The sequence below is a fragment of the Hesperophylax consimilis genome, chromosome 6, assembly GCF_061612785.1.
Source record: "Hesperophylax consimilis isolate HC1 chromosome 6, BYU_Hcon_1.0, whole genome shotgun sequence".
In the NCBI taxonomy this organism is placed as follows: Eukaryota; Metazoa; Arthropoda; class Insecta; order Trichoptera; family Limnephilidae; genus Hesperophylax; species Hesperophylax consimilis.
In genome coordinates this window covers 14302527-14326021 of record NC_142841.1, presented here as the reverse complement: position 1 = coordinate 14326021, position 23495 = coordinate 14302527, and the positions used below count along the sequence as shown (strand labels likewise).

General features: G+C 34.5%; 1 protein-coding gene across 2 annotated transcripts; it reads right to left on the bottom strand.

Annotated features, from left to right (window-relative positions):
- Window positions 1-18: 18 nt before the first annotated feature.
- Window positions 19-22498, bottom strand: Fancm (FA complementation group M). 2 transcript variants are annotated; one of them, XM_089632798.1, is made up of 14 exons: window positions 22239-22498; window positions 21988-22120; window positions 21329-21512; window positions 19538-19803; window positions 18917-19063; window positions 15542-15666; window positions 11358-11601; window positions 9584-9692; window positions 9390-9497; window positions 8496-8688; window positions 8277-8346; window positions 7977-8159; window positions 6690-6861; window positions 5160-5501 (listed from the first exon to the last, which is right to left on the bottom strand). In XM_089632798.1, exons 1-14 carry the CDS (start codon window positions 22403-22405, stop codon window positions 5287-5289), a joined length of 2316 nt encoding a protein of 771 aa, XP_089488924.1. In that variant the 5' UTR covers window positions 22406-22498; the 3' UTR covers window positions 5160-5286. The 2 variants fall into 2 exon arrangements, with proteins under 2 accessions (XP_089488923.1, XP_089488924.1); XM_089632797.1 differs by lacking the exons at window positions 15542-15666; window positions 18917-19063; window positions 19538-19803; ... (1 more) ...; window positions 21988-22120; window positions 22239-22498 and adding exons at window positions 19-587; window positions 930-1041; window positions 2365-2570 and having other exon boundaries at window positions 2974-5198; window positions 5304-5501; window positions 11358-11817.
- Between the last annotated feature and the right edge of the window lie 997 nt (window positions 22499-23495).

Here is a 23495-nt window from a genome sequence, read left to right as displayed (position 1 = left end):
TATTATTCAGATCAGCCTTATTTACAAACAAATTGATAACAATAATTATAAATAATGCATAATAATATATAACATAACAAAATTAACTCTGGCACACTATTATCACAGTTGCTTAAATCATGCATAAATGCCTTAACTATTCCCACCGAGAACTGTTGAGAAATTACTCGTCAGTAACTTAAATCATAGGATTGAAGATTGTGGATTAAATGGCTGTAAAAACAGACATTTAATTGATGGGTGGTGTTACTCAGCATTGGTGAAAAAGATAATACATATGCTACTCAAAGAGTAGCACTAATCGACAGTTTACTGAGAAGTGGCGAAATATCCGATTAAGTGAACAAATCCTCATCTGTGCTGGATTCACTATCAATTCTAAAATAGGCCTTTTTCTTTTTCTTCTTTGCAATGGGACTATCGCCTGCCGGATCATCACATTGTTTTGGTTTTGGTGAAGTGTCTTCAAATTTATCCTTTCTTTTCCGGCGTTTCCTTCTCTTGAGGATAGCTTCGGCTATTTCCAATTCGGACATATCGTGCCTTTGGGTCAGTAATTCATTATCACCATCGACACAGAACGAATCCTAAAAATATATTAACAGATATAATGTATGGTAATAGAAATTAAAGATATGTACTAAGGTATCTACTAAACTGAACTATACAAAAAAACACTATCTTACTTATTTTAAAATTATTTAAAAAAAATATATATATACTACATGATATATGTTTATAATTAAATTCATATGTTACTTTGTTGTAACATTAATTTCTTATAATTAAATTATAATATGTAAATGACATCCTCAGCACGGGAGATCCCAGTGAGGAAATCATTATCTCTATATGTTACTAAGAAAAGAAGACAATAAATCATTATTATTATTATCTGTCAGGAAATGTGCGTTGTATGGTAATCTTACCAATTCATATGTGGCATGTTCATCTGGATCCACTTGAGAGAATACTGAGATGGTGGATGGTTTCCTTGGTAATATTGGAATTTTAAATTTTCCATGGCTCTTCACAGGACTTCTGCAAAACAAATTAAACATGTGTTAAAAATACAAATTGTTAAATTTCATATTTGGTAATTCTAAGGTTTGACAAATATTACGTCCTCGTAATATCCATTTACAGCACTATTCTATTAGAGGGATATTTTAAATCAAAATATTGATTTACCCAATCAAATATGAGATGCATGATTTTGATGCAAACAGAAACAGACCCAGGTCATTGACGTTACAAATGTCCTAAATGAAAAATATCAACAGATCTTCTTGCCATATGAAACTTGAACTAAATCATATCAAATTAAAACCAATATAATAACAACCCCCATACACACAAGCCCTGCTTATTTATGGGGGTTCATCAAATACATATTTTATGTAATTAAAACACTATGAGCGGGAATGGTATTTTTACCCGCGTGGCCGACTGGTGCTTATCGGCGGGACGGGTAAAAATACCCGTTACGCAGGCTCCACTTCAAAGGCGAGGAAGGTAAATTATTATTATTATTTCCCGTGACTATTTAATCTAAACACTTGAAGACATTACAAACTACACACACATATAACAAAAAAAGATAAGCCAGTGTTCCTTTTATGTACACACATACTCTTGCAATAATTAGGCAATTTTATTGTGTTAAATTTCAAAGATTGTTTATTAGTTGTGCTGGGAATATGAGTACCTATTATATTTTTATGAAGTGTTATAAATTCGTTGGACCTTTACTCTTAGGAGATAATCCCGAGGATGTTATTACAATAATCATTTCCTTAATGACTTTTCCCAGCACTCGTTACTTGTGAAGATAGAGTGGCGCTAATATACACTTGCTTTAGTTATGATATACAGAGTTACAAAACAGACATATTTTTTTAGTGGAATTTATTTAATTGATATTTTCTTTTACCCTTCAAAAATATCTTCAGATAATAACGAAAGTGATGAGGAAATATTCGCCGATAATTTGTCCGCCCATTCTGGTGAAGATTTAGCTGAAGCGATATATTTTTGCGCTATTCGCGAAAAACACCCGCTATAGGCTAGATTCTATTGTTTGAAGCGCCCGGCTACAATGTGTTAATAACTGTATTACATTTATTTGTAATTCATGTATCTTTTTGTTACTACATAATAATAAAAAAAAACAAATAGGACTTTCACAGAACTTTGAAATTTTATGAATTGTTCAAATTCTGTGAAACGACCCGAACTTAATGTACATTTTGTTAAACCTCAATGTACGTATGTAATAAAAACATAACATAACATTTTCAATGTTCTGCATTGTATGTGGCTAAAAAATATTTATGACATCTGAAGAAATGTGAAGTTGTATACCTGACTGACTGCAAATATTTAGCTTGCATGTCGACACTCTCGTCTTGTTCACTGTGATCTTCATCACAAAGGAATTGGACAATACTTGTGTTGTGTTCATCGCCACTTTTAGAGATTTCATTTTCATCACTTGAACCTTCATAAGAGTCATCTGACAATTCAGCTTCAAAGTGGATAAACTCCGACCTGGGCAATTTTCTTTTTTTCTAAAATCACAAATTTTAATACTATTATTAATATTTCACAGGCCCAGAATTAATAATGAGTTACTATACTCGCAACATTATGGAGGAATGTTATAAAATAAAAGTGTTCTGTAAACATTAATTGAATTGCGTTATACTTTACATCTGTTTTGAAGAAGAGAACAGTTGACTTTGAAACTCAAATAAAATGGTGTACATAAAGTTATACGTACACATCCTCTTGCTTATAAAGGCGGTGTAAATATAACTCTGTGCAAAAGGTCGGAACAGTGGAAACTTGACTCATTAACACATAAGAATATATAATTAGTGTGACGGATAGCCACATCAATTATTATATATTAATTGAGTAGACACAATTATGTATTTATATGTAAATCGGTGTTTTTTTTTTTTTTTTTACCTTTGTTGGTCTCACCGAAGTTGCCTTCATGTAGTTTTTGGGTTCTTGTCTTCTTTTTCCCGATGGCTTGACTTCAAAGTCACTGTCAGAGTCACCCCCAGATTCGCTTGAAGAATTTCTAATTTTTTGAATATATTTACTTTTGGTTGAAGTGGGACTTACACGTCGGTTGCTTTGCTTACTGAGCCACTGTGGCTGGGATGGTTTAGTAAATTGACTCAACTGCCTGACATGATTTATTTGAGTGTTCACTTTCTCACGATCACTGCTTTTACTACAATTGGCTTGGCTATTAATGTTTTTTCGAATCGGACTTTCTTTTTTACTGTTCTTGAAATGTGCCGAAACACTTGGGTCTTTGAAGCAAAAGTCATCATCAGATATACAATCCATGACTGTATTGTTTGTTTTAATTCTTCTCAGTGCCAATTTTTCTTTAAGTGATAAAGGTTTTGGCTTAATTGGACTATTGTTTGCATTTGATGTTTGATTAGATATAGCTTTCTTTTTGAAAAATGGGGAGAATTCATTAGATTCATCTGAAGAATTTAGTTTTCTTTTAGATGGTGCATAAGAGTCCTTCGTACAAGGGTTAGTTTTAAAATAAGTACCATTTTTCAATTCACGTACTATTAATTTTTCCTGTCTTGCATTGTAGAAGTCAGTTTCCATAGATCTGTGATTATCAAAACCATTCTTTATGCTTTCATCGGATGAACTTTCTGATGTTTCTAAAATAGTAAGATGGGGTTTTTTCGAATTGCGAACAGATTTCTTTGGAATTTGGGAACATAGAATTAGGGAATGATTACTGTCTTCACTACTTTCCTTATCTTTAGGATTAAATTTACTTTGTTTCTCATTCCCACATTTGTTTTTGTTTTCTAGTTCATCTGGGTCGTTTATAATGTCAATGATTTGTGTTACAGTAAAAAGTGTTGTATCATTCATGTTACAATTTGATTTATTCTGTAAATGATCCAAACTTTTATTGTTGATACTTTCATTATGATCAGAATGATGAAGTATGCCATTTGGCTGACGAAATAAACTACTGTTGAAATTTAGGTTATTGTTTGTTGTGACAAATGTATCTTTAGTTATCTTTCTTGTAATTGGCGAAACATTAGTAACATTTTTTGAGACGTTGACAGTAGAATTCTTGAAGTTGGATTTGTTCCATTGAGAGCTTAGTATGGGAGATTGCGATTCATCAGAATGTGGAGAGAAGTGTGGTGTGTTTAGTTTTGGACTTATGTGTATACTATTTTTACATGCTGTTGTAATTTCCGGCTCCTCGGAATCAACAAATATATCTTCTATGTCGTCTAAGCCAAAAAAATTTAATGGGTTTTTCGGTTCGACTAATTGACGTCCAGATTTGAGCGGAATGTGAAAATTTGTGATTTTTTTGGTGGATACACTTTCTTTTGGACTGCAGGAATCTCCAAAAATGTCGTCAATATCACCAATATCAAAATCAGCTTTATTGTTTTTAAATGACAATATTATAGAAGTGTTATGATTTTCTGACGAAGAATCATGAATATTCTGTGATATTTCCACAATGGGTGATAGTGATAAATCCATTACAGGGGGTGATGATAAATTTATAACAGTGGGTTGTGATGAATTCTTCACAAAAGGTTGTGATAAAGGCTTAACAGATGTTTTGTTGTTCTTTGGAGGAATTATTCCTTGAAAATCAAAGTTCTTAGCATCTCTAATATCCTCAATGATGTCAGTACTTGGTAAAGTCCAGGATGATGTCAAGCCAGAAGGTGTAGGTTTGAGAAGACATTTGGTTTTCTCTGGGTATATGTTTGAGTATTTAGAAAATTCCTCTGGTATTTTATTCTTCGATTTTTCTATGTTCAATTCAACCATTAGTTCAATCAAAACTGGAGAAATATTTTCGTTCTCTAACAATTTATCATTTTTTGCTGTGTCATCAGCAGCCAAACCATAACCTTCAAAAGTTTCTTTGAGTTTTGCTTCAAAAAGTATTTGCTCTTCATCTTTATTTTGTCTATTGAAAAGATCTCGTATATCAATATTTTTGTTTTTTGGTGGGTTTGATATTTTACTTTTCTTTAAAGGTGATGCCCTACATTTCTTTACTGGTGATGCCCTACCTTTATTAACTGGTGATTTATTGGTTCGAGTATTTGTTGTTTTGACTTTTGGGTTTTCAATCTGGGCGGCAAACATTTGTGTGGCAAAACCTACAAATAATGCATTTATTATTAGTGATTAAAACTTAAGTCGCAGTTGAAATTATAAAAATAAAATAAAATTGTGTAATTTTATGTATTAAAATAACGACTTACTGGGATTTTGAGTATTAGGAGGCATATTAAAACGTTTTGTGTCGGCATATTGTAATAATTCAGTAAACATTTCACTATCAACCGAATGGTCAACTGTTACAGAGAATTGCAATTTTCTTTGCCATTCCATCCATTCACACAAATTAATGTCAGGTTTTTCTATTGAATGGGCTTCATCAGTTGTATTTAGAATAGCACCTATAAATAAATTTAAGAAAACATTAGTACATAAGGTAGTAGCTATGAACAGCATGTCGTCCTTGCAGATCTTTCTCTGCCATATTATATTTATTTACTTTTCAAGAGACACTGCAAAATATGTGTTAGTTACTTTTTGTCACTTTGGTTGGACAGGGTTCTAACATCACTTTACCCTGTTCTGAGGTATAAGGTGTCGAAGTTTGAAAACACGATATCTCATAATCTATTTACTAATTACCGATTTTGAGGTTCAATCTTGTGTAAAGTGTTTTAGTTTAACATATTTTCTAGGAAAATATTTAAATAGGACGTATACTTACCATTTTAGAACATACCTAAATGTGCACATAGAACCACATGCAACCAGCTAGGGTACAATAATTCATTGCGTAAGGTTCTAACTACATTTCCCTAATGCCGTTCATAGATAAATATATTAAACTAAAATACTTTATACATGATTGAGCCTCAAAATCAGAAATTGTTAAATAGATTATGAGAATTTGTCTTTGCAAACTTTGACACGTCAGAACATGGTAAGGGAAGTTAGAACCACAGCCAACCAAAGTGACGAATTACAATGCGCCTCATAACAATGATCAACTGTCAGATACAAAAAATGGCAATTGCAAAAGATTCCAAGAGATGTTAGAACCTTGTGAAATAAATGTAAGCTAGATGTTAGAACTTTGTAAAGCGGCTCTAAAAATAAATACAGTTAGGACCTTGTCCAACCAAAGTAACAATTGGTCACAAAATAACTCAATTTATTACTATTGTCTATTTAGAGGAAATGGCCTGTTTTGCTGTGATAGCACAATTGAGATCGGTGTAGACACAAAATATATTAGTACCTTATATCGCCACTATATTAGTACCTTTCGGTTGTATCCCATTTACCATGCGCTCTGTCTCTCTTACACTTTCCTGATATTGTATATCACTATCCATTTGATCAACATAAAAATTGTATAGTGATGACAAAACACAGTTAGGTATTTGAAATTTAAGGCCCAATGGACAGATTTTTGGATCATGAAATATGCCCATATGGCATTTCTTTGTGTTCTTTATTCTATGGGTGTCAATTTCATAGTATATTCGGAGCACAATCAATTGTTCTACCAATGCGGGATTATTTTGCCACTAGCATTTCAGGATGAATGATAAATTTACAATACATACTTTTAGAAGAATCCCATATTTCACAGCTTTCCGGAAAGAAATTGAATGTTGGTAATCCATTTGGATACATGGAAAGGTATTCTTCATTAGATAAATATGGATTTGTTGCTGCACATTCTTTTCCGTCCGCCCCAAATTGCTTCTTGAGCATATCTTTAATTTTGCTCTGAACCTAAAATAAAACAACACTAATTTTTAGGACGGGTTATTTCGGAGAATTTGAACAATTCATCAAATTTCAACGTTCATTTTCAAGCTCTGTGAAAGATTTTTTCAAGTTCTGTTTTTATTTCAGTTTGGTCAAGCAACTAGTCTACAATGATATAATAACAGAACTTGAATAGGACTTTCACAGAACCCGAAAATGAACGTTGAAATTTGATGAATTGTTCAAATTCTCCGAAACAACCCGTCCTTAGATTAAACACTCAGAACATTAGAACGTCAAAAGACGTATATATGATAATAGCGGTCAAGACATTAGAACGTCTTTTCACGTAAACGCGCGAGATTTTACAAAAATCGATTTATTTCCATCACTAGTATACGGATTGCCATGATTTAAAAAACAGAGTATCGATAATGAATAACGCTATGCGTCTGTATTCAAGAATATCTATGGAAAGTAGAGGTGCATTATCTAAGGCGATTGGATCTGTCATCTTGTTCGTTCATAATTTATTGCGTTTCTAAATAATTTATTAAAAATATTTTAGTTTGGACGGTTAATATTTTGAGGTGACTAATAGTTTTTAATTATATTTCTCCAATATATAAAGTGTTATTTCTTTATGATACTCAGAAAAAAGTACATTTTTCACAGCTTTGAAATAATGGTAAGCGATTTTTAGATATTTTTGACGTTTTCATAAAATGTATATTTAGAAACGCAAATATTTACGTATTACAACACAATGCGATAGTGAATTTCATAATCTTTCCAAAACATTTTTTAGAATGAGGCTACGTTTCCCAAAACGTGAGTTATGAAGTTTTTAGCAAAACTCGTAAATATCACAAATATTATCATGTTTTGACAGTTCGCAAAGGAACACATAGTAAATAATAGTCTTTGTCTGAGAGGTTAACTTCAAAAACCAACAAATCTGATTTAAATGCAATATGTATCTCAAAAATAGAATTTTAAAGTTGATGATATGTTTGTTAGAATGAGAACAAGTTTTGTAAAATCCCTGAGGTGACTTTTCACAATATTATAATGTGTTATATTTTGATTCCTTTTTCATTTGTTTGATCGGAATGTCAAAGTGATGGTAATAATTGTACCTTTTTAGGTTTTTCCTCTACTTCTTTCTTCTTTATAACTGTGATGAACATCTTTTGGCATTGGGGTTTGAGGTTATTGGGAATCATCCTGGGGCTGGCGGTGAACAAATTTTTTAAAAGCTCTTTGCTTTGCATCACTCTTTTGTTAAGCGAGTCCCTCTGCATTATGCAATCCCGTAAGGTCTGAAACACATAATAACAAAATAAATTAATATTGTTTCGACAACCAATTATCGAGATAGGATAGACCCGTTATTAACATGAGTCAGGATATTTACATGAGTCTAGTATGGCTATTACCTGGTGTTCTTTTCCTTCAGTAACTAATATAACAACCCGTCCGCCCCTCTCTCTTCCAGTTCTCCCACATCTAAAAAGTAAAACAAATTATTACTAGCCTAACCTGATTTTCATATAATTTTTAATAAAATAAAGCGAAAAGATTTGCCTCTTTTCTGAAATGACAATAGGCTCAAATCAGAACCCCAATGAAATTTTTGTGTTCTCTAGGTTTAATACCTTTGGACCAATCGCACAGGAGATTTGTTGGAGATGTCAAAGCAGATGATCAGGTCCACATTGCCCACGTCCAGTCCCTCCTCTCCCACACTGGTGGACACCAGCACATTGCAAGAGCCTTCTCGGAACATCTTCATCACCCGCAGCTGCTGCTTCTGCGAGAAAGGCTTCATAGTCTGCTCTTTAGCTGAACCTGAACAAGATAAACCTATTACAAAACTAGGTCTATTTCTGTCATTCTGTTGCAGCATGTGCAAATAACATACCTTTTTTATGAATTTCACAGATAAAGTAGAAAAACTGTTAAAATTTTTTTGTTCTAAAGTTTTCTAAACTCTTTCTGTCTGGAATTTCTATTCCATGCAGCTCTCAATGTAACTTCTATCATACGCTATTGAGCTTCCAAACATCAATTTAATTGCCAAAACTTAAGGCAAGACTGGTTAATGGCTGAGTTTACAAATACTTTTGGTTCCCACCCAGGCCTCTAGGGTTCAATTCCTCTGCTAGTTAAGTCCTCCATCTAATCTACCATTTAATGATGACAGTAGAAGTTTTTCAAATAATGTCGATGATAATAATAATGATTATTTGTAACTCGGGAATGTTTGTCTTTCTTAAAAAAAATCAAATTGTATGTTCCACATTTGTGGAGAAATGATTTTTTACGAATAGGTTGATACCCGAGAATCTAACAGTTGAATAATGTTGATACCTGAGGATCTAACAGTTCAGAATAATGTTGATACCCGAGAATCTAACAGTTGAGAATAATGTTGATACCTGAGAATCTAACAGTTCAGAATAATGTTGATACCTAAAAATCTAACAGTTGAGAATAATGTTGATACCTGAGAATTTAACACTTGAGAATAACGAATATTTTTTTCATACCTGAAGATCCAAGTCCCTGTCCAATAAACATGTGAGGCCTTATTGTGGGTCTGCACTGCAGAAGTAAGCAGTGAACTAAATGAACACTTTCTCGATATTCACAAAATACTAGAATAAGAACATAAGAAAAATTATCAACGGACATATCATTAATAGTTAGGCAATAATTATTTAAAAAAAATTAATAATATTACCAATTGCCTTCGTTTCTTGTCCTTTACTCTTTGCTGTATTAAAATGATCCACCATTACCTCTCGTAAGTGGTCGAATTTAGGGTGTCCGAATTTGAGTTCTTCTGTAATCTTTAAAAAAAGATACACAAATAAATAAAAAAAAATATGTTTCTTGTAATAATCAACTGAGGTGTTTTATGTATTTATCTGATAATATATTATCCATTCGGGTAAAGTATCAGTTAATGGAGAAGGGATTGGTTCCGAGATCATCTCTTAAACTTTCCTAAAACCAAGTCAGGTTATTAAATACATACATAATAATTTTAAAAATTAAAAAAAATATGTATATGAGCCCTTATGCAGAAAAACACCATTATCTAAATAGTAGCTGTTTTTGTGCAGATCCACTCAAATTACGCACCACGCATCTAACTATGCACACAGCAAAAATCGTTTTAAAATCTCAATCACAGATGACAGCCAAAGGCCTATAGTGACGGCCGGTAGCACGCTCTAAGTACAAGTCGGCCATTACTGAAACTGACGCTTGGCATATTTGTCATTATTATGGTGATAAAGTTTTATTTCGGCATGTTATGCATATATATATGCTCACTAGTCAAAAAAAAAGTTTAACAACCCATATTTCGGAACTCACTTTTTCGCATAGTGCTGTTTTTCTGCAAAAAGGATCAATTTATGTCTTTCTTGTGACGTTTTTATGTGCAGTCAAACATGGTTATAACAAGCACTAAGGGACTGACTAAATTTGCTCCTTAGAGCCATTACTCAACTAATCCAAAATAGGTTTCTTAAAAGTCGTATGTATCTACCTACCTGCCTCTACTGTCATTATATTCGCAAATTTATAGTATATTTTAAAAACGCGAGTAGGTACCTATTACTACTTTATTAAAAAATTATGTTCGAGGCTTCCAAGAAAAGTATCACTAAATTATCACTAGCTTGTGCAAATTTCACCAGTTGCGAAATTTCACTAGTGGGATTGTTATGGTTTTCGGCTGTAAAATTTTACTTGTCTCTGTGATTCGGCCCAATTCATGCGGCCCGCATGTCCATTTCGTACGGCCCACTGGCTATAGAGAAAAATCAAAATGGGGTAATTCTTGAAAACCCTGGCTGAGAACATTTTTGAAGATTGGTTAATTTGCCCTGCATGTCCTAAATGGAACTAAATTTGAAGAACTGGTTTGCAGAACATGAAATTCAAAACAATCAGAAACGTTAAATCTTGAATTTCGCTGTTAACCCCTTCCCCTCAACGAAAACAAAAAATCCACTTGTAAGTCGCGGGCTGATTGATAAGTAAGCAAAGCGACCCCTCTGCTGAAATACAAAAGAAAACGTAAAAAGGTAAAACAATTTTACATTGCGCCCGATGGATAGCAATGTTTCACGTAGCCGACAATCTCACACAGGTGGTGTCATAAAAATATAATTCCGTCCCTAACGGGATCTGAAATTCCTGCCAATCGCTGTTGCGTGCTGGCAGCTAACAGCTACGCTACGCTGCCCATTTATTTGTTATTACTTACTTCGAGAATAATATTTTGTTTTTTCAGACCCAACGATCCATTCATTTATTTAGAAATTGTGTTGACAAAATTATTTGCACGGTATATCAGTGAATCTTCCTCGTTATAGCAGCCAACAATTATATGAAGACAAGTGAAAAAAAAATTATTTGGTAATTGCTCATTATAGTCGTGAACTCTCTATTGACGTGATAGTTATAACCAAGTTTGACTGTATTTATCTAATATATTTTACCTCGGGGACTGTCCCATCAGGTAAAGTATCCCTGTTAATAGAGAAGGGATTGGTTCCGAGATCATCCCTTAACCTTTCCAAAAAGCAAGTCAGGTTATCATCTCTCCCCACCCAACCCTTGTCTGGGTGATCATCGAAGAAATTGAGGAACACCCTCGCGCCGTGCTTCGTCAAAAGCTCCAAAGCGTGGAATAGTGTGATCACCATTGTGAAGTCACGCATTATTGTTGCATGCTGTGGATGCCTGCAATTATTTTTAATTTTTTTTTATTCAGTGCATTGTTTATTACAATCATTGAGAATTTTTCGACCATAAAGTACATTAAAATACTTTAAAAGAAAATATCAAGTATGAAATATAGACAAATTTAAAAGACAATAAAAGTAAAGAAAAAAAAATAAAATTTAGAAAAAATATAAAATCAAAGTAAATACTACTAAGTAAGAAAATAAGAAAAAATAAACTGATGATATGATATGGGCGAGTCACAGTGTTTGTATAAATAATAATAATATTTGGATGATTTGTACAGCACCATTTTTGTGAAAAATCACCTCAAGGGCACTGTACAAATACGAGGCGTATCCAGAAAGTAACTGTACTGAATTATTGTAGGTTACAAATCTTTTTATTGAAACAAAAAAATTACATGGTTACCGTAGTACATATGTAAGCTATTTTTCGACATAGTCGCCATTCCTCTCAATGCAGGTGGTGAAGCGGGGGTTCAACTTTTTGATGCCTTCCTCGAAGTAGTTTCCCGCCAACACCTTCGTCCACTTTTCCACCTCCTCCTTTACCTCCTCGTCGGTTAAAAACCTTTTTCCACCCATGTACAGCTTCAGGGAGGTAAAGAGATAATAATCTGAAGGTGCTAGGTTAAGGGAATGCGCGGGGTGGTTCAGGATATCCCATTTAAACGAAGCAAGCAGTTCCTTCGTGGCGTTGGCCGTGTGTGGTCTGGCATTGTCGTGCAGCAGGCTGACTCCCTTTGTCAGCATGCCTCTCCTCTTGTTATGAATCGCCTTCCGCAATTTTTTTAGGGTCTCACAGTATCTTGCAGAGTTGATGGTCTCCACTTGAGGCAGATATTCAATCAAAATTATGCCTTGACAGTCCCAAAACACGGATGCCACGATTTTCTTGGCTGAAATTGTGGTTTTGAACTTTTTGGTGGAGGGTGAAGAGGTGAGAACCGTTTTTAAACTCGCGATACCACTTGTACACACTCGTACAATTCATAGCTTTATCACCATATGCAGTTTTAACCTCATTATAAACCTCAAACGGAGGTTTTTCCTTCGAAACGAGATAACGGATGACGCCGCGTATTTCGCATTTGGCGGGAGATTGGATTGACATTTTTCACGAAACGTGTTGTCGCGTTGACACTTCTCAACGTACTGTCCTTGAACAGGTCTCGTTGCGGAGGGGAAGAGTCAGGCTACACGTAAGTGTAGCCAACATATCGAAAATATAATTCATTCGGTCGCGAGAGCCTCAGTACACTTACTTTCTGGATATGCCTCGTATATAATATATTTCTACAATGATCTATCCTATTACTAACCATAGACTAGATAGACTATTATAAACTTATGGCTGACAGATGGCATCCACTGGTTCGTCCATCATACAAAAATATATGTACAATGCATTTGATCAACAAATGTGATGCTGCTAATGGGACATATATTACAATTTATTTACATTATGTACAGGCAGATAATATAGATACTGGACCATACTTACCTGGGAGGTCACTTGAGATTATCACTGTCTATTAAAAAAAATTATACAGTTTGCATGCAGAGGACATAAATGGAACACGTACAATTGGAAATACTATTACTATGTATTATTAATTTTGGTATTTATTTTACTACTGTAAATTTATGTTCTTTAATGAGCATGTTTATGAGAGGATTTGATTAGAATTTAGCTTCCCAAATGTGATTCGTCCCTTGGTATGAGATTGATCGATAAGTATATATTGTATATATATATCCCGCTACATTTGTTACGTCCGACCCCTAAAAACTCCATAGCATTGTAGCGTCCACCGACTTACAGCGTCCGATATACGGACGCTACAATGTTTTGACGTCAAAATTGGCCAGAACGATGCTTACCCCATGTAGAATCGTATGGCAAAAATTTTTGTGGAAGCAAAAAATCTCTCAGAATGTCTGGAAACGAATATTGAACGTTTAACATTTTGCCGACAGGTTCGCTACACGATGTATATATCGAGCAGTGAATGTATTTATTCATTTCTACGATCTTGCCGCGTCCACGAAGTAATATAATTTACGATACATAACGACGATCGTGCTGCGTCTACGCATTACGTCGATAGTATTGCGTCCTCGAGACCGATTACGAGTAGATATTATTTTATATACATAACGACGGTCGTGCTGCGTCCACACATTACGTCGATAGTATTGTGTCCCCATGGCCGTTCGCGAGTAGATATTATTTTGAATACGTTACGACAGTCGTGCGGCGTCCACGCATTACGTCGATAGTACTGCGTCCCCGTGGCCGCTCATGAGAATATACTATTTTTAACACATAATGACAATCATGCTGCTTCCATGCATCACGTCGATAGTATTGCATCCCCGTTAACGATTACAAGTAGATATTATTTTGAATACACAACGACGGTGGTGCTGCGTCCACGCATTACGTCGATAGTATTGCGTCCCCCTGGCCGTTTACGAGTACATTGTTATATATTATTTGAGCGTTTGGTTGAGTAAATCATCAGATTTGGCAACATTGGGTTAATTTACAACAATGCCGCTTGACACTCAGAACCAAGAAGCGACCTGCGTGGTTTTTAATGCATAACGAAGATCTTTCTGCTTTAACGCATTACATTGATAGTATTGAGTACGTTCATGAATAGATATTACTTTTTAATACATATCGATGGTAGTGCTGTATCCACACATTACATAAATAGTATTGCGTACCCGTGTCCGATCACTAGTAGATATTATTTTTAATTAATGAAGACAATATTAGTGAAACTCAATCGAAAATCTGAAAAAGGCACTGTCACATCTGGGACTCGAGCCCAGGACCATCGGTTTTCCGGGCCGTGACTCTACCAACTGAGATAATGTGTCCTTATCCGATTCGGTCATATTTACTGTAATATACTGCGACTGAGAATTACCAACAGAGTGGAAGATAATCCCAGTATCGCCCTTGAACACCATTCAGAATTGAAACGTTGCTCCAAATGGCTTTTGCCGTGTTTAGTAACTAGATCTGAATAGCCAGGTACTTCCCCACCTTTCACCTCCTTTTGTGCCATTCGTTGACTGGACTATTTTGTTTTAAAAACCTAAAAATATGTTTATGAAGGTACCTAGTTACGAATACCTTTATCCCTGCACGGGGTAAATTTATGACAGTGATGCACAACTTTTCAGCAGAGGGGCCGCTTTGCCTATTTTTCATACAGCCCGCGACCTACAACTGGATTTTTTTATTTTCGCATTCAAGATTTAAGGTTTCTGTTGATTTTTTTAGAATTTGGTGTTATGCAAACCGGAACTTCAAATTTAGTTACATTAGGGCATGCATTGTAAATTAACCAAAAATCTACAAAAAATGTTCTCAGCCAGGGTTTTCAAAAATGACTCCAAACATTTTGATTTTTCTCTTAGTCAAGTGGGCCGTATGAAATTGACATGCGGGCCGCAACAATTGTGCCGTGGATTATGCATCACTGGTTTGTGACAAGTAAAATTTTACAGCCCAAAACCATAACAATCCTGCAAGCTACTTACATATTTATGACAAGTGAGATTCTACAAGCTAGTGATAATAAGATAGACAATTTAGTGATATTTTTCTTGGAAACCTTGAACCACTTTTAAAAAACCTATTTTGGATATAAAGAGTAAGCCATTACATAAGGAGCATATTTAGTCGATCCCCTCGAGCTCGTCATAACCAAGTTTGACTGTATATAATTTAAAATCTCATTCCTGTTTAAAACAAAATAATAATTATTTTTAACATGTGTTTTTTTTTTTTTTAAATATATGTCTGGAACTTAAGAGAAGAAGACACGTTACAGAGGCTACGCGCGCAGGCCGTTCATATAGCTATTTTGTTTGTATTTTTATAATGTCATTGATTTGGAATGATTTTTTACTACCTCATAGATTTTTCTTTATTCTGATATTCCTTGAACAGCATTATGATCCTCCCTTTCGAGAAATTTCCCACGTTTCCCGTCAGTATTTTGTATTGTACAAGGCGTCTGGTATAAATATCTAGAATCTGAAACAAATAAATGTGAATTAGACTTTTTTTTTGTACTACAGACTAAGTGTCCATTTACAATACACATGTAAAATAAATGCGATATTTTTAGATACATTCTTTAAAGAAGAAAAAAGAACATAATATAATACTTCAAGGCTTCTGTTAAAAATGTCAACAGTTTGGAAACGTTATTTAACAGCGCCACACATGTCATGATATGTCGAGGCAGAAAGTCTGTTCTGCTATGTGGGATACATAGCAGATCATGGGGATACATAGCAGATCATACATTCGTTTCAGCAAGCAAATCTTCATGATATGATTGGTGGATACTCTCCATGCATTCTGATGTACAGACAGGTATCTAAGGAACTTTTTTGAATCTGTTCTAACTTCTCTTAGTTTAGCTGGTATGGGGCTGGTACAGCTGAGGCATATTCAATGTTAGACCTTATAATGCAATTATACATAGCCATCATTGCTTCGGGGTTAGAAAACTGTTTGGAAGATTTTATGTTAAGCCCTAGAAGCTTTAGCACGATGATGTGAACTGTAATATATGGTCAAATTTTATGGGGTTTCTCGAATGTGTATATCGTCGACCGCCTAATTCTTATTAAAAACATTATGTACAACGGAATTAGGGGGAATATATTACGTTGGTTTGTATCATATTTAACAAAACGAGAACAAGCTGTATCATTACGAGGACACAATTCTATGTGGGAACCAGTTACCTCTGGTGTGCCACAGGGATCAATACTGGGTCTGATGTTATTTATTATTTTTATCAATACCGTCACTAAATCTTTTATGCACTGTTTGTTACTCTTGTACGCTGATGAAAAATTGCAATGGTATTAGTAGCACACAAGCTGCTAAACGGGCAGATTTGCAATCCTGATGTTCTGAAAAAATTGTCACTTTATGTCCCCGATAACTTCACCAGAGCGAGGCAACACAGGCTGTTTATTTTTCCTAGAGGCAGGACCAACCTACCAATGATTATGCCTCTGGGGAGAATGACCTCACTATTAAACCTTTCTTCCGAAATTGACATTTTTCAATCGAATCTCAATCATTTCAAGAGCGAAATAATGGTATTCTTTAGCACCTGTCATTATTATTGTACCTATTATATTATATAATTAATGTTATTATAATTAAGCTATTAACTACAAATTGTGAAATGTAATTGGTTATATATGTAAACTGTTTTTCACAATAAAAATAAAATAAAATAAAATATAAAAATATTTGCCATTGTTAGAAATTTAAATGATAGTCTGCTCATCTAAAGAGATTTAGTCACGTTTGAAGCATGTTGCAATAAAAACAAAATTTATCTAAGTTTCAACAAATGTAAACAAATAAGATTTACTAAAAATTACAATGATGTCATACACAATTATTATATTAGAAAATATTCACTCCAACGCATGTACTGTATAAGAGACCTAGGCGTACTTTTTGATTCCAAACTTTGAGAATATTGTGAATAAAGCTTACTGCATGCTAGGGTTTGTTATCAGAAACAGCCGTGTATTTCGAAACCCTGAAACCTAACTTGTCCTTTACTATACGCTGGTCCGTTCTTAACTTGAATATTGCTCCTCAATATGGACTCCACTTTACGGTATTTATAAAGACAATATTGAAAGATCCAAAAGAAATTTCTACAGTGCCTCAATATCAGAATGAGCGCACCTAAACGGGGATACATAAATATGCTATTGAAATGTAACGTCTTCACTGTCCTACAATATGGAATCGTGGCTTGGGGGGGTGCATATAAATCATCCCTACTCCCACTGGAAACTATTCAAAAAATACTAATAAAAATCATCTTAAAAAAGCCATATTACTACCCAACTATAAATGTTTTTCAAGATTTCCCGGTTCCCCCACTTACAAAAATTTATGACAAAATTGCACTTCTACAAATACATAAAGATTTCTTTAGTAAAAATAATTTACCACAATTGAATATTAGCAAAAGAATAATATCTGTTGGAGGACTAACCGTGCCACTAGCACGAACCACAACAGCACAACATCACTATATATTCAAGGGTGTAAAATTATTTAATAAATTACCCCTTGATATACGATCGGAAGAAAACTACGAAAAATATAAAAAAAAAATTAAATTAAAATACTCTTGTACCACCTCATAACTTTACTTATTGTTTAGAAATATGTTTTTGCCTTTTAAATTCTTTGAATCATTTATTAACTAACCTATATTTTTATTACTTTTATTGTTATTTTTTGTGTTATTTTTTGTTTTATTACTAATATTTTTTGTTTAATTTAAACAAATGTAAAAATATTTTTGTTGTCCTCTCCTAAACACAAGCAGCTGCTTTATTAGGAGAGTGATTGATATATTTTAGTTTATATTGTTAAAAAAATTGTAACCTTGTTTATATGTTTCAATAAAAAAAAAAAAAAAAAAAAAAAAAAACTTTCTGTATAAAGTTAGCAATGACGTTATTGACTGTCCTGACTTACTTAAACTAATAAACATTAAAATACCACGCAGAACAACTAGGTTTAACGACTTATTCCACATTAGCCACATCTCGCACAAATGCTGGTGTCAGGGATCCAATCAGAAGAATGCGTGAATTGTTTAATCAAAATCAATAAATATAATATCCATGTATTATACATATAAACCTTCCGGAAGAAATTCTCTAAATGATAGTGAAAACCCTATCAAACTCCGTTGCATAGTTTAGAGATTCATGCAGTACTTTTAGTAGAAAATTGAAATTTTCCATTTAAAAAACAAAAACCTTGATATACTTCCTTCGTACATTATGTACTTTCTAATTTTTCTGTCCGAGTCCACCTATTAAAGTAATGGATCTGCGACCCGGCTAGTAAAAGGGACAAAGTAAAATTAAATATTAATCTTGATTTCAATGTATGTTTAATTACTTCCTTATCACGGTCGGGACATCTCTCGAAGGCACCACAATAGTCTGCATACTTCTGGCATGACTGTGGATGGCAACATCAATACAGTTTTCTGGTCTTAGTTCTAAATTAGCAATATGTATATTCTGCACCACAGAAAAAATAAATGTTTACCTCAATATATGTTTGCCTTATCCTGGTTAGGTCATCTCCTAAATGCATGACAATATTCTGCATACTTCTGGCGTGACTGTGGATGTCCACATCAATATAGTTTTCTGGCCTTAGTTCTAAATTAGCAATATGTATATTCTGCACCACTGAAAGAATGAATGTTTACCTCAATATATGTTTGCCTTATCCTGGTTAGGTCATCTCCTAAAGGTACCACAATAGTCTGCATACTCCTGGCATGACTGTACATGGCCACATCAATACAGTTTTCTGACCTCAGTTCTAAATGAGCAATATGTAGATTCTGTACCACCTGTAAAAATTAAACAACTTTTTTTTAATTACCTGCATTTATGTCGTGATAAAATAGTGACTTGCAAAAGTAGTAATAATAATAGTTGGATCATTTCTATATCGACGTAAACCGAGTGCTGTAAGACCCTGCGCAGAACAATAAAGTTTGCTAAAGTAATGTAATGGTCTGCAGCGTAGTCCATTGTGGGACTTTTCTGTGCAGAACTCAGTTTACGTACCATACCGACTCGTAGGACGACGGGTGTAGATTTAATTTTCATAGCAGCACAAAATATATTGGCATTGATTGATCTAGAGTCTAGAGGTAAAGTATTTCAAATCCAACACTCTATTACACTATCACGAATAGTTTCAATTGCAATATTGCCGCAGTAAGTAATAACACAGTGCCTTTGTTGAGACTCTCAAGGAAGACACTGTGAATATATTCGGCAATAGGCTACATAGCATACAAGGACTTAATTGTACCTACATTAATCACATCTTCCACTTTACTCCCCGGGGTAGCAGACAGAGCCAACACCCGGTAGAGGGAGTGACCCCGCAAGTCTAGGGCCTCCACCAGCTGGCAGTAGGAATGGCGCCCCCGCGCACGGTGAGCCTCGTCTATGACCAGGCAGCGCACCAACGCCCCCGGGCAGGTCCCCGATTCAATGTCATTGTGCACCACCTGGGGCGTGGCGAAGAACACCCGTTTGGTTTGCCAGGCCACCTTACGGGCTGCTGTCTGCATGCTACCTGAAATATTATTGATTTTTATAAAGGAATTTCAGCGAGCTTTTGAAAAGAAATACAAGAATTAGATAATACTCTCTCCAATTGGAGGTTGGCTATCATAAGGGCAAACTTCATCATTTTATTTTATTTTTTTTATTTTAATTTACATAAATCCTATTAATTTAACATAATTTCAATTCAGTCCATTTTATTTTTATTTACATACAATTTGTCACATAAAATTATAAAATGAGGGCCTCAGCACGGGTAACCAACCACCCAGTGAGGCTCACATTACCAAATATTTTTTTTTTTTAAATACTTCTAATACATCAATAAAAAATTAAAAGATCTTCACCAGCAATTCGGCAAGCTGCAGCCCGGAACAATTCCTACCATTCACATAGCTTTCAAGCCTTGATACTTTTTATAAGACAATTTGTGAAATATCACTTCAAGGGAGCTTTACAAAGCCATGAACATCTTATGCCCCTAGAACATTTTGGCCCATCGCATTGGGCCAATGTTGGCGCCAACCCGCCAATGTGTGAACGAGTTGGCCGGCTAACGTTGGCGGCCAACTCCTGCAACGGTCAAATGGTCCTGTGCACTCCATTAGCCCAATGCGTTGGGGCAACATGTACTAGGGGCATTAAAACTGTAGCTAAGCTATCTGTAGTTAATTTTTTTTTTAAATGGCTTCTATTATGAGTCTAATAAACAAAAACTGATGTTTACAGGCATTGCAGGGTGTGAAAGGTGATTTGGTCTTTCTTAACAAGAATGAAAAGATTTACAAAAAAAACACAGAATTATTACTGATTCAAAATTTCTTATAATTTGTCAGAATTGGTTTAGGAATGTACTTATATTATATTACATATTTTACAATGTTTATTATAACTGAGAATCATATTATAGTGATTTGTTTTTGGGGTATTATGCCATGTTGTGCAACCTCCTTCAGCCAACTTTTCAGATAACATTACAGTGTCCATCATCAGGGCAGATGTGTAATCGAAGATTGTGGTGACGTGTGTGCTTATTTATTTATTTATTAACGCCCTTTTTCGGGGCTTTTACATGAGAATTAAGAAATATACATTATTTATTGTACATAACTGAATTGCTTCATTAACAACATTTTATATTTGTTTAAAGATAAATTGAAGATTTCCACTGACTTGGTATAATTGTTTCCCTACATTAGTATTCTGGGCAAAGAGGAATACATATGGTAGTTAGTCCCAGAATTTCTGTATATAGATGTGATACCGTATTGCCAGCTCAAATCCTCTAAGAGCTGGTATTACAGTTATGATTTAAAATGGTTTTCTATGTTTAGTTTTGGTGTAGACGCAAATTACCGGATACCAAGAACTATTGAATTTTGATGATGGGCACTATAATGCTGTCCGAAACGTTGGCTAAAGAAGGAGGTAATGCAACACGGAATAATACCTCAAAAACAAATCACTATAGTTCTTTGAGCCGTGAAAATCTCAAATAATATCTGAGAAATATATTATTTTGAAGAAGTATTTACCTGTCATTTCTACAGTGTCTTGAGGAGGAATTGCTGTGATATTATAACAGGCTTCTATCTGTTGAGCCACCAAAGGCCGGGTAGGGGCCACGAAGACGATCTTTCCTAGGGGATACCATCGGTAATAGTTGTACATAACAACGGCGGCAATGAATGTCTTGCCAAGACCCGTTGGCAAACTAACCTGAAAGTAAGTTACAAATTTGTAAATTAAAAGGCTGCAACTTGGTACTACATTTTACTAAAGCTATACAGGGTGTATCAGCATGTATGAGAAGGATTTTAATCAGCGATTTCTGTGCATATTTGGAGTAAAAAATGTAGATGTCTTTTTGCTGTCCGATTACGTTTTTTCAATTAAAATCGATTTTTTTCTATCACATGTCGCCACTGATCACACACCCAACGGATCATGTGATACGCGCTGTCTCATCTGTACAATGCTGCAGAAGCGAGACGGTGTGTATCACATGACCCGCTGGGCTGTACCCAGTGGCTGCGTGTTATGATTTTTTGTTTTGTTTTTAATTGAAAAAGAATATCATTGGACAGCAAAACACATTTTTTAGTCCAAATATGTTCATAAAATCTATCAGCACATATCCTCCGTATACGAGCTGATAGACCCCTATATATTGTGCATTGTGCAATGTGCATACCAATGTGTTTTTGAATAGAGCAGCCTTGACAATATTGTACTGATAGTCCCGTACAGAATAGTTAGTTGGGTAAATCCATGTTGGACCAGCATTTCTATCGAATCCATTGAGTTCTTCATCACAACACAGGGCACTAAAAACAACATTGAATTGGACAAACAATACAATAGGTTAATCTAACAACTAATGAATTAAGAATTGACCAGTAAGCACATTATTTCGAATATAAAGTAGTAAAACGGAATATTTACCTAATATCTAAGCGATTGCTCGGATCTAAACATGAAGTCGAAGCATTGAAATGAGACACATTTATGACATTTTTTGACAAGGTTTTGTTAGTTTCATCGCCAAAGTCGTCCCAGTCATCAAATACTAACGTACTCAGATCATTGTCGTCACAATTCGGATCATTCATTTTAAAATAAAACCACTATTCATTGTTTTTTTCAAAATAATTCTAACAAATAAATATGTCATCCCCGAATCCAGCACGAGCGAATCGCGAACTTTCAAAATACTTTCAAAATTTCAAAACAATCTTTGACTAGAGACTCAGGGTTGCCAATGCAAATGTTCCATAAATGTTCTGTCATAAATAAACAATAAACCACTCATGTTCTGTGTTATAAAATACCCACAGTGGATGTTCAAATTCCCACAAGGTCATTTACCTCCAAAATGAAACAACATTTTTCAGAAATTCGCATTTATTTTTTATTATCTAGTCATTTTCAGTTTTTCTCTTTCGTTCAGGTTTAAAAAATAGTGTTTTTTTTTAATATTTGCCGTGAAAGAAAACGAAAACGTACGTTAAACACTATTTTTTAATAGGGTTGAATAATCAAAAATGCCCATTTTCCCTCGGATAATTTTCACCGCAAAATATCCAATTCATGAAAAGTCTTAGAAATTCCCCGCAATTTGAGGAATTCTTCGCAATTTGGCAATTCTGTGGAAGATGGTACATCTGGTCGATATTTCTTTCACGGCTACTTTGCCCCGGCGATTTTACTCTCACTGGATCGCCTAATAAGAGGTACGTGATCAAATATATTTTTGAAATCTGAAATATGATATCTGAAAGTGCGACAGCCAACAGCTCACCAGCCAGCGATGCCATAACTATCGAAATTTCAGTAGATCTGCCTATTTCGGAAAAAATCTACCGAAATTTGTGAAAATCAACCAAAAAGCTATCGAAATTTTTTTAAATCTGCCGAAGTAGACAAAAAGATTCTTAATCATGGGCATTTTTTTTCGAAAATCATAATTTGATTGGGGAATTATGTCTTTCAAAATTCTCTAGCTACTCCCCCCTCGTGGATTTTAAAATATTGTGGGGAATAAGTTTTTCCTGATATGCTCTAGTCAACCCCCCCCCAGGAATTTGAAAAAGTATTGTGAGGAATCTAGTACTGAAGGAGCAATACCCTACAATAATCCATTCTGAAATCCTACCGATTTTTGTGTCTAATCCACCGATATTTTTCACCCAAATCTACCGA